The 12465-nt window shown below is 37.8% G+C and overlaps 1 protein-coding gene across 1 annotated transcript in view; it reads right to left on the reverse strand.

Annotated features, from left to right (window-relative positions):
- LOC126474165 (anamorsin homolog) overlaps window positions 1–3981 on the reverse strand; it is a 45306-nt gene extending 41325 nt beyond the window's left edge. The window contains exon 1 of the mRNA XM_050101623.1: window positions 3746–3981. Coding sequence (XP_049957580.1) covers window positions 3746–3899 — 154 coding nt within the window. The 5' untranslated portion in view covers window positions 3900–3981. The remainder of the gene's footprint in view (window positions 1–3745) is intronic.
- Window positions 3982–12465: the final 8484 nt, after the last annotated feature.

The following is a 12465-nucleotide window of genomic DNA, read 5'->3' on the forward strand; positions in this document are numbered from 1 at the left end:
TGTTTATGCCAAAGATTTGGTATGAGCTACATATCTCTTATATGCCTCTGGATCATATTTAGTTTTATCAATTACTTCTCTACTGTAAGGGAATATTCCTGCTTTTTGAAAACCACTTTTCAACAATTCAGGTGGTGTTTCATTCCATACAGCAGTGAGGAGATTGGAAAAGTCACGTTTGCTAATTTTTACCCCTTGATGATGTCTCTGGTGACGAGTTAACTTTTGGTCCCAAGTAGATTTCACAGCCTTAAACACAGCTGCATCCATTGGCTGCAGGATGTGACTTGAATGAGGGGGCAGCTTTATTATTGTAATATCATTTTCAATTGCACTTTTAATCACACGATCATCAATGTGTGTAGTGTGGCCATCATAGATTAGAAGGATAGGTCTATGTGGACCACAAAATTTCAAAAAAGATTTTTCAAAATAATTTTAAAAAATGTCTGACTCCATCCATCCATTTACTGAAGCAGCATAGCAGGTTTCAGGAAAAGGAGGTTGTGGTGGTGGTGCCATCCAAGTGTCCCAATCGTTCTTACCCTTGAACGCTATTAAGGCAGGCAGCTTGTCCCCATCTGCATTACCACCAAGCAACACAGTGGTAGTTTCCCTAGCAGGTCCCGCTGTGATTCTTGAAGAGGGAGAACTAGTTTTACCAACAACTTTGGTTTTTGTTGGGTCTAGAGAAAAACTAGTCTCATCAATATTAAATATCTGCTTTGGTTTGTTTTCAATGTCTAAGTCTCTGAGTGTTTGTTTCAGAATATCAAAATACCCCTCAATGATGAAAGGATCAGAGCCAGCTTTTTTTCGTGCATATTCAAGAGTCTGTGGCTTTTTTATAGACAGTTTATGCCTTTTCTTGAACCCCAGGAACCAGTCTTCTCCAGGTATACAATTCTTGAATGGGTTCGGTATTTTATTTCGTCTTATGTACTTCCCAACCAATTCCAAAACTTCCTTCCTACTTAGGCCCCACCCCCACCTTTCTAAAGTTGTCAGTCCATTTGCTAGTTGCTGCTCTTTTTCATATGGGATTACTGTAGATCGTCCTTGAGAAACACTTTTAACACCACGAGAACCTTTTATGTGTTTCAGAAGTGTTGAGTACGGTATTTGATATTTAGCACTAGCCTGATGTATTGTACAAATTCCTCTTTGTATATCACCAATTGCACTGGAAAACTGTTCTTTTGTGTAGGAAGTAGCACGGTTAGTCTTCCTCTGGTAGTTCCTAACCATTTTGGCACTTTATGTTTCACAGCTAAAACTTGGCCTGCCACACTAAGTCACAAATCTGAAATAAAACAATTTAACAATGGGATAGATAAGTTATGAAAGATTAGGTTTACTCATGTGTGACTAATTTTTCTAAGAGAAATACATTCTAACGTTGCTGATGAGCCCTCAGTAGTCCAACCTCTCAATACACCGACACACATATGAAAAGACAACACAGAAATGAATTATCATGCTCAACATTGTTGTCAGTCAAACAATGCTTCACATACTGTCGTACAGTCGAAATTGTGGCATTCTTTACAGTTGTGAGTCATATTTTATAAAAGTAAACGTGGTTTAAGAATATAGTAGACTTAAATAAAAAAATAAAATATATATCACACACACTGTAGGCCTACAAATCCAGCACATAAGGTATTCTGGTGTCCATATGTACAGGAAGGCCAGTTTAGTTGATCTAGTGTGATGGCAAAAACAAGGTTACAGCTTAAATAAATAAATCTGTTCCGGTAAGTTTGTTTGGGGCAAGTGTAACCCCCCCTGGTTACACTTGCCCCAGCCGATTGGTTACACTTGCCCCACATGGGAAAAAGCTGGGGTAAGTGTAACCATGGCTGGCATATCAAGAGCTTTATCAGTAGAGTAAAACGAATCTCATATTTGAAATTATCATGCAAAAGTTAGTTTGTAACCAAAAAATTGTGCAGTTATCTTTAAAACTGCAAAAGTGACAGACCACCAAAGTCTGAGCATGTCACTTGCTCAGAGTGAAAACGTAGATGTCAATTCAAGTCCAAAAATTAATTACCAATTTATGTCAGATTTGACAACTTATGGTTAAATATAACAAAGAAAGGAGTAAATTAACATGTGTGATAGGTAATAATAGAGCTTCTTTAAGGCACCATAAGCCGTGGTTACACTAACCCCATGGTTACACTTACCCCACTTCACCCTAGTTAAATACTTTCATCCTACCTTTTGTACTGATGCCAGATGGAGAAAATGCTAGACATTTCAAAACGGCCCCCTGACTAGTTTTGATCTAAAAAAACTGAAAAAAAATATTTTATCACTTTCTATTTATCTACTTTCTTATACAAAATTTTCAAAAATATGTGACATGATGGCAATGAGATTTCTTTATTTTGGGTGATTTTGAATGAAATGAGCCCAAGCCTCTTCTCATTATTTATACAAAGCAATAACCCTTACGTTACAGGTCAAAGCCGACGGGTGGAATCGGATGCCTCCATTGACCCAAGGTAAGCACTAGCCACCACACATGCTTCTCCGTAAATTTCACTTGTGAATCATAACAATATGTACACTCACCCCATTAGCACTTGAATCAGACATTTCTACTGCCACAGTGAATGGAATAATTTGGCATGTCATATGGCAGAGTATGAGTGCTTTTACTGCTACTGACAAGAATGAATGCAGGATAGGAATGTATCACGCATGTAAGTTCACTTCATTGAACCAGATTGTCACTGCTAGGAACATGGGTCACACCATCAATTTAAGTCGTATAGGTACTGGGCTTTTGGCACCCCATTATGTCGAGAGTGTACAAGATGTACCGTCAATCAAAGAAAATGGTAATTACCACGAGAATCAATGCCTTCAAGTTAATTATTACGTGCTATAATGACCCAACAGATGGGAGAAACACAACAGCAACGTGTTCACTAGTTTCACGCTGGACACCAAAAACGGGGAAAGCCATCCCATGCGTAATCATGTAACAGTGTACAGAAGCCACTATCCATGTTAAACTCCCGTCATTGCCAACACAGAGCTCCGAGATTAGCATAGGCACACTATGTATGAAAAAGATGTCTAGACTGATATGTTGGGTACAACTGCACGAGAGAATGATGACAAATCAAAAGTGGAAATGTGTACTGCATTCCAACAAACACCACATACATAGATGATAATGACAACCACATGTGAATCTTTGGTTTGATCATATGAATCCATATCCAGTCATACACAATCCGACAAAAATACACTCTATCCCACCTCCCTTAACCAGAGTCTGGGGACGCTCCACAGTGATGAGAGTCCCAATAATACTGAAACACTTGCCATTAATTATTTTGAGAGCAACTGCGTAATACTGTTTATAAATAATGGTCTTTACTTTTCTGAAGCATACTTGAGGAATCAACCAACGTCCAGATGAATACTGTAATATTCCATTCATTCAACATGACAAACCTTGAATACATTATATTGCGAATAATAACTCCCTGAAATGTTAAAGGTTTGCCTGATGAACCACGTAACAACCGCACTAATACAAAATAGTTATACGAACAATTGTGAACGAGGTATCGTTCGGTGACTTGCATTTTAGACATACTGTACAATGCTATTCATACACTGGAAACAACACTTGCATCATCCCATGAATATTAAATATTACCGTTAGAAGTGCTACCAACAGAGAAGATAATCACGCAAGTACGGATGAAAAAATACACACCCATTGTTAAACGTTCAGCATTTTCCACCGCTACGTTCCCGTTCGCTCCCGTAACATTCCTCACTTCTTTCACTACATCTTCCAAAGTTCCTCCCGCCGATGACTTTCCCCACAACACTAACACATTCTGTCCTGCTCTTATTTCCTTCCACATTTTCTCGGTACGCTTATCGCTAACAACTAATTTCGGAACAGACTCATCACAATCATAACAAACAGCAAAAATTTAATAATATCTCTGACTTGATATTTATTTGCATCCTTAGTCCACAGAGTAGAAACGTCTCTGGCGTGAGCATTATGATCTGCGCATGTTGTGAACACTAACCTGGAATTATCACCTTATCTCGTGGAAACTGTCACGTTTTTATACTTTCTTCAGCCTTCGAAACTAATAATATTACTCATATTTATTGTGTTTTCACCATTTGTCCATTCGTAATAGCAATTTGAATTACTGTTGATGCTACAGGTGCAAAGAGAAATACATGGAAGGAGACAGTTCGTGTTACATGCATACGAAACGCACTGTGTCGCTGTGGTTAGATTTTCAAGAAATGTTTAAAATCCGTGCAAAATGTGTGTCATTTATTGTTAGTGATAAACATAAAAGGCTGTGTCAATCCAGAGCTCGAAAAATGGTCATTTCTTTTGATAGTTGTGAACCTTAGAAAAGATGTAGAAGATAGGCGTTTTTCCGCTTTAAACATTTCTGATAGCTCAGGCGAACGTAATTCGTGGCCACTTTGTTTCAAACTGAAATATACTTCACATGTGGTAATATGTAACATCAAGAAACAGTTTTGTGTTTTATTCAAATCAAAACATACATGAAATATTCCACTCTTGCTAGGGTAGAATGCTTTGCAATACAGAGAGGAAAAACTGGATTTGCGTGTGTGTGTGAGAGAGAGAGAGAGAGAGAGAGAGAGAGAGCACGAACATTTTAGACTATAGAAAATTGAAAGTAAACAGGAAGTTTGTATGAAATGAAATCATGCGAATTACATGAAAACTGGAAAATACGACATGCACGGAAGGAAATTTCAGCATTTATCTTAAATACATTTTCTGCACAAGTCTGGTACACAACAACTGCTTTCTTTATTCTTATCACAACTCTGGCATCTGTTGTATTTATGCAGGTTAACGCAGCTAAATGACAGGTAACAAATATTTAAGGGACAAAATAAACATATGCTTTATTCGCACAACACATATTAATACATTTGACTACCAAATTATATTACGTTGCCCCATCAACAAAAACGGAACATGTATATTCCATAGAGTCTATTGCACACTGCACATCATATCTTGTGCGCCACTATACACGCTGGAAAATGTTTTATGTAAGTCTGCAGGCTTTCGTGGCCATTGTCACTGAAATTAAAATCTTCTGGGTTGTTAGGCCGCGTCATGTTTCTTCTAAGTTGTCTGACGTTTCGACCCCTCTGCTGCGATCTTCCTCGGGACCTTTTGGTGTCCACTACCGCTAGAACACTGCAGTAGTGGACACGAAAAGATCCTGAGGAAGATACCAGCAGAGGGGTCGAACATTTTAGAAGAAACATGATGCGGACTAACAACCCAGAAGATTTTAACTTCAGTGGAAAATGTTTGTTCACATATCCCCAACACTCTCCCTTGAAGAAACATTTTTCAGATACTCAACACTATACATCCCAGGTTAAACCATAGTGTTTCACCAGCTTCTGAAATTTGTCCTTACTGAGAGGCTTGGTTAGGAGATCAGATAATATTTCTTCCGTGCATAGATAACTGAGTATTATATTCCCTTGTTCCACATGATGTCTTATAAAGTGATGCCTTATGTCAATATGTTTGGATCTTACACTGGTGACGTTATTTTTTTCAAGTTTAATAGCTCCCATATTGTCACAAAATATCACACTTGGCTTTAATGTTGGAGGTGATTCTATTTCACTCATCAGTGTATGGATCCAAAGACGTTCTTGGATAGTGGAGGACAAGGCCATATATTCAGCTTCTACAGTACTCAAAGCAACAGTTCTTTGTCTCTTACAAGACCATTGTATCAATCCTCCCATTAGCCTAAAACAACTTCCAGTGATGGAGTATCTGCTTTCCAACTCATTTCCCCAGTCTGCATCACTGTATCCTTCCAAATTTACATTTCCAGTTCTAGAATATTTTAACTTATAATCAGCAGTTACATTTAAATATCTGAATATTCTCTTGACTGCCATCCAGTGCTTTTCTCTCGGATCACTGCAAAACGTGCTTAATGCATTTGTGGCAAATGCAATGTCTGGTCTGGAAGTCTGTGCTAAGTACAGTAGACTTCCTACAGCTTCCAGATAGGGTACACTTTCCTTACATTTCTTGTCATCATCAGTTATTAGCAGTTTTGCATTGTTTTCCATAGGAGTAAAAACAGGTTTCCAATTTTCCATATTGAACTTTTCTAAAATCTTCCTTGTGTACAGAGATTGGTCAATCCATAATTCTTCTCTGTTGGCACTTAATAGAATCTTCGTGCCTAAGTATTGATTAATTTCCTGCAAATAATGCATATTAAATTCTGACAATAACTGTTCTTTTAAAAAGTCCATCTGGCTTTCACTATTGGATAAAATAAAAAAATTATCTACCTATATGGCCATGATTACAGTTTCTTCATTGCTCCTTTTATGATATATATTGGGATCTGCCTTTGACTGTAACGTGCCTAGTTTTACCAAACTTTTATGCAAACATTTATTCCAGCAATAGCTACTTTGCTTTAATCCATATATGCCTTTCTTCAAATCCCATATTCTCCTTTCCCCTTGATAAGGTCGCTTAACTTCATCAGGTGCAATCACATATATTTCCTCTTCCAGTCTTCCATTCAGGTAGGCTGTTTTCACATCCATTTGATGAATTAATAAGTCTTCCTTTACTGCCAGAGCTAAAAGATATCTTAATGATGAATACTTCACCACTGGTGACAAAGTTTCATTGTAATCTATTCCTTCTTTCTGGGAATATCCTTTAACTACCAATATGGCTTTGAATTTTGGTATTGCACTCTCAGGATTTTTAATACTAAACACCCATCTTGTTCTTAGTGGCTTTTTTTTTCAGGCATGTCAACCCATTCATACGTATCATTATCCACAAAAGATTGCAGCTCCTTTCCAGTAGCCTTTTTCCAATCTTGAGCATTTGAACTTGCTAAAGCTTCATCAACTGTGATTGGTTCATTGTTGATTGTTTGGGCAGCATACATTTCATAATCTGGATATTCTTTTGGTTTTGCTATACGTGAAGATTGCCTTAAACTGACTTCCTCTGTTGAATCTTCTTCCTCAATTTGATTCTCGGGTAGCACATCAGCTTCCTATTTATTCTCGTCTTCCTCTGTTTCAGTTTCCATCTCTGTTCCAGCACTATCACACATTATACATGGTTGCATTACTGTAACATTTTGACTACTTTCCTTTATTTTAGGTCTATAATCCTCCAAAAATACTATATCTCTACTACTTATTATCTTCTTATGCACTGGATTATGAAATCTGTAGCCTTTTGAATCCTCACAGTAGCCAACAAAAATATATTTTTGAGATTTTGCATCCCACTTTCCTCTTAATTGTTTTGGAATCTGAACCATGGCTTCACATCCAAAGACTTTTAAGTGCTTTAGATCCAGTTTCTTCCCAGTCCATACTTCATAAGGTGTCTTGTGTCTCACAGCTTTGGTAGGTGATCTGTTAATTAAATACGCTGCTGTTGACACAGCCTCTGCCCAAAAACACTTCGGTGGCTCAGCATTGCTTAACATACTTCTTGCCTTTTCTACAATGGTTCTGTTGGCTCGTTCTGCAACTCCATTCTGAGAAAGACTGTAATGAATGGTAGTCTGATACCTAATACCCATTCCATAAACCGCCTGTTCACAAATTCTGATCTATTGTCTGATCTAATAATTTTAATTTTCTTCCCAGTCTGTCTTTCGACCATTTTGCAATAAACAACAAATATATCACTCACCTGATCCTTGCTACTTATAAAGTAAACATGCATATATCTAGAGAAATCATCTATGAATGTCAGGAAATAGAAGCTACCTCCTAAGGATTCATTCTCCATTGGTCCACAGAGATCTGAATGTATGAGTTGCACAACTTCGGTAGATCTACTCTGACTCGATTTAAATGGCAATCTAGCCTGCTTCCCTTGCAAACACACGTCACATTGAACATCATTCATTCCATAATTTTCCATCCCAGTTGCCATATTATTCAGTAAAGTCATACTTTTCCTATTCAAATGTCCAAGTCTCCTATGCCACAAGAAACCTTTTGCAGCATAAACAGAGTGATTTCCTGTTTCAGCAGTATTTTGAACTGTATTCACTTTGTAAATACCTCTTACTTTACTTGCAGTAGCTACAATATCACCACAAGGGTCTATCACTTTGGCTTCCTCTATATCGAAGATAACTTTATTACCCTTCTTTACTATTTCGCTTACTGACGACAAATTAGTTGCAATATTGTTTACATAATGTGCATCATGAGCAGTAACCATTTCCTTTTCCTCATCCACAAGCATATTAAGTTCCACTTTTCCTGCGAGTTCACACCTTAACTTAGATCCATCAACTCTAGAAATTCCAATGTCTGTCCTTGACTGATCATCATACAAACCTGACGGAGCTTTGTTAATGTGCACAGACGCTCCTGAATCTAGGAACCATTCTGCATGATCGTCACTCGCTTCATTAAAAGAGTGAAAAACAGAAAATGCCTTACCTTTATCAGTATCTTTCTCTCAGGACTACTAGAATTAACGTGCTTCTTTTTCTTTATACTAAACTTTTCAATAAACTTTGAAGCAATATGTCCAATTTTCTGGCATCTGAAACATCTTATTTGCTTCTTCTTCTTGTACTTAGAGTATAAAGCCGACGCTGTTTCTTTTTCTGGAGCATTAGAATCTGGTTCATTTTTCACATCCTGTAAAATCTTTACTTTAACTCTATCCGCTGTAATGGATATTCCCGAACTTTCCAAGTCCATAATCATTGGCGAATATTCCTCTGGGAGCCCAGCTAACAATAAAGTTCCAATCCATTCATCCACAATTTCAAAACCAATATTCCTCAGACGATTGGAGATTGAAATTATTTTATTCATCCATGCTTTTACACTTATTCAATCTTGTGGTTATCAGCTCAAGAAGTAATCCTACTTTTCTGGTTAAACCACCATCTTCAAATGAGTTTTTCGGTTTGTCCCATACCTCCTTTGCTGACGTAACCTTTTCAATGTGAACATAATTCACTGGATCAATCAAAAGGATTAGTTTTGATTTAGCCTTCCGATCCTTAGCAGCAAAAGTTGATGCCGTAGGTGCCAATTTACCTTTTACGACGTCCCATACATCATCCAAGTGCAAATACGCCTCAATGGCAAATTTCCGAGTCGCGTAATTTTCGCGCCCTACAAGCCGCTCTATTTGCGGTATTTGTGTTGTACCCATTTTACAGTTATTTCTTCTTCGTATAGCGTACACAATACAAGTTTATACGAACTTCTGCGCACCTTTTGCGTAAATACACGTCACCTTAAAGTTTATTATTTCGCTTTAATGCAGTACCTGGGCCCATAACCTGTTGTAGTTTATGCAGGTTAACGCAGCTAAATGATAGGTAACAACTATTTAAGGGACAAAATAAACTTATGCTTTGTTCGCACAACACATATTAATACATTTGACTACCAAATTATATTACGTTACCCCATCAACAAAAACGGAACATGTATATTCCATAGAGTCTAATGCACGCTGGAAAATGTTTGTTTACATATTCCCAACAGCATCCTCATGCATAGGCTGTATATTCTGCTTTGGAAGTAAGTCAGTAAGAAATCATCATACTGAATGTGAATCATAATAATGGGGAACAGAACTCAGACAAAACACATACACAATGTAATTAAAGCACAAAATCATCTGCATTGTCGGATTTTACTTTCAATCTATCGTCTTTACCTTTTGACTAACAAGCATAAAATATTGTTACATAAGATGCTATCCATGAGTGACGCCCACTTCCCTTGAGCTGTTAAATGGTCTAACACTGAAGAGCTAAAGTAAATGTCACAGGAGCAATGGAATTATATGTTCATGCAAGATGCTGTGTGCTAAGGGAGGAGGGGTAGTGGCCAGCGGAGAGTGCAACATCTCATGTACATTTGTAATATGTGGAGTATACTTGGCTTCGTTGTCTATTTAACCAGCGATCACGTTTTTATTCAATTTATAATCAGTATTAATGAAGTGGAAAGCAAATGCACTAAATACATATATCAGAGTGTAACAAGTAAGCAAAACGTGGCGCTAGCCTACAAGGAGAAGGAATAAAAATCCACAAAACTGGAAAAAATCCATGAAGCAGGTGATATAGTCGCTAATGCGCGGTGAATTCGGTGGTTTTCAGACACTTTCAAAGGCCCTGGCTTGTTATCAAGTCGTTTTGCGATACTATTGTAGCAGAAATCAAAGTTGGTAATACGATTAAGTGCCATGTAAAACAGAAAAATTGCGCTACCTGCCACACACACCAAAATATGGGTGCATATAAGCTGTGATACTTGTCACAAAGAATATTTCAAAGTTTCAATTTCTGGCTTTCCTTATTTTTGTTCGTACCGATACACTTCAGGTATCAAATACAAATCGCTATGATGTCTATAAAACGTATGTGCCAAATCCAGAGCACCTACGAAGAGAAAAGCCTGTACTAGTGATGTAATAACATTCTAAATGTAGAGCGCGCTTTATGGACAAAACTACGACGCCCTGACATCACGTTACGACGTTGGCAATGTGTGTTGGCAACACAAAATCTGTTGTGCGAATCCAAATGCTCAGTCTAGAGATAATTCTACTTAGTGTTTGCAACACGTAGATCACTGTGTGAAAAAATATCAACAATATGTTGGGCCTCATACATTTGTCCCCCCCCCCCCCCCCCCATCATCCTCCAATGACAAAGTATGTTTCTCTACATCCATGGATGAAATTTTTGGCACATTTTCCAAGATGGCACCAACTGAGGTAGTTTCGGTGGGTGTAAGTGTAGATGTACAAATGATAACTCCCTAGCCAGAAATATTGGCCACAAGAAATAAATTCCTCATAATAGAAATCCTTTGTGGAACTCAAATGCTAGTAAAAGAATGAATTTTCGGATAAATAAAACTAGTTTTGAATTCCTCCACAAGTGTGTTTCTTTCTCTATTCGAAAGACAGGTATATGAGTGTGCAAGTATTCTCCACAAGCCTATCTTAAACGTAAAACATATTTGGCAATTGGTAACTCTTACCACCACAGTAGTAAGCTCTGAGGCATTTCTGAAAGCACAATTTCTAAGTTGTTACGTGAAATGGTGCTGTTTTCAATACATGTCAATTCATCTGTGTTAGTGGCACATTGTCAATGTTATTTTAAGGAAGCAACACTGTTTCTTTTAGTTTGTGTTAACTTACGTTTTCCAGTCCCTTTTTTCTTGTTTATCTTTGTCTGCATTATTGTTGTCTGCCATTGAGTGTAAGCTATTACAGATTTAAATAAACCTCGAACAAACAATCACATTATCAAGCTTCATTTGCTGTGCCTAATTACAGGTTGTTGGCCCAGGAACAAAAGTCTGTTTTTCAGTGTAGTGGGAGAGTTTTTTGGTGGTATCATGAACAACAGAAAATTTGACTTTACCGGCATAGTGTTGGCATGGAGTGATGGAAGAGTTTACTCATTAGTGTTTGAAGTTGTCTGGAAGGGACAAGTGGGTAGTTGGAAATTGCAAATGGAAGTGATATTCAGAAGAAAAGGCCTTTTGGATATTGTCATTGGCATAGCTATTAAATGTCCAAAGGGGAAAGAAGCTGAAGAAAAAGATGGTTTGAAAAGGGCGCAAAAGCACAAGAACTTATGGTGATGGGGATGGGAGTAGCGCCAGTCAGTCATCTACTTTTGTCTACAACTTCAGCTGGCATATGAACTAAACTGAAGGCAATGTATGAGAAGCATTCAGTAGTGAGCATTCACCTAAATCAGTCAAAGTTTTTCTCACACTGATATGGTTGAAAATAGAAGAAATTGAAGTAAGTGGATGAACCACTTTCAGAGAAAATGAAAATAACCAAGGCGTTGATGTCAGTGCCAGAGAGATATCAACATTTCCGTTCAGCATGGGGTCCATTCCCTTTGAGAAGCAAACACTTAAAGAGTTAACTTCAAGATTACCAATCGAGGAAGAGAGAAACAATCAGTCAAGTCAGCAAAAGTTAGCTTTGGCAAGTGTAAGCAGGCAGCAAAAACATCCCTGTTACTCTTGTGGTTAGAGAGGTCATTTTGCAAAGGACTGTAAAAACAAAGTGAAGAGAGGAACTAGAAGCTGCAGTTATTGCAAGAACTGAGGCCATTTGAAATCAGATTACAGATTGTTGAAGTCTAAGAACGGCAAAAAAGGCTCAGGATGTAAATATCCTTATGCTTATGAGGCAAAGAGTTGACCTGGAAGACTATTGGTTCATGGATACAGGTGCTAGTGACCATAAGAGAGAATTGTTTAAAAAAGTGGGCACTGTGTGAATAACAGCGAAAATTGCTGTGGGTGACAGTAAACTTCTCGACGTGACTTGGCGTGATACTGTGGAATTGTATGCATGGAACAAGGTTA

The sequence above is a fragment of the Schistocerca serialis genome, chromosome 4 (genome assembly GCF_023864345.2).
Source record: "Schistocerca serialis cubense isolate TAMUIC-IGC-003099 chromosome 4, iqSchSeri2.2, whole genome shotgun sequence".
Taxonomy (NCBI): domain Eukaryota; kingdom Metazoa; phylum Arthropoda; class Insecta; order Orthoptera; family Acrididae; genus Schistocerca; species Schistocerca serialis.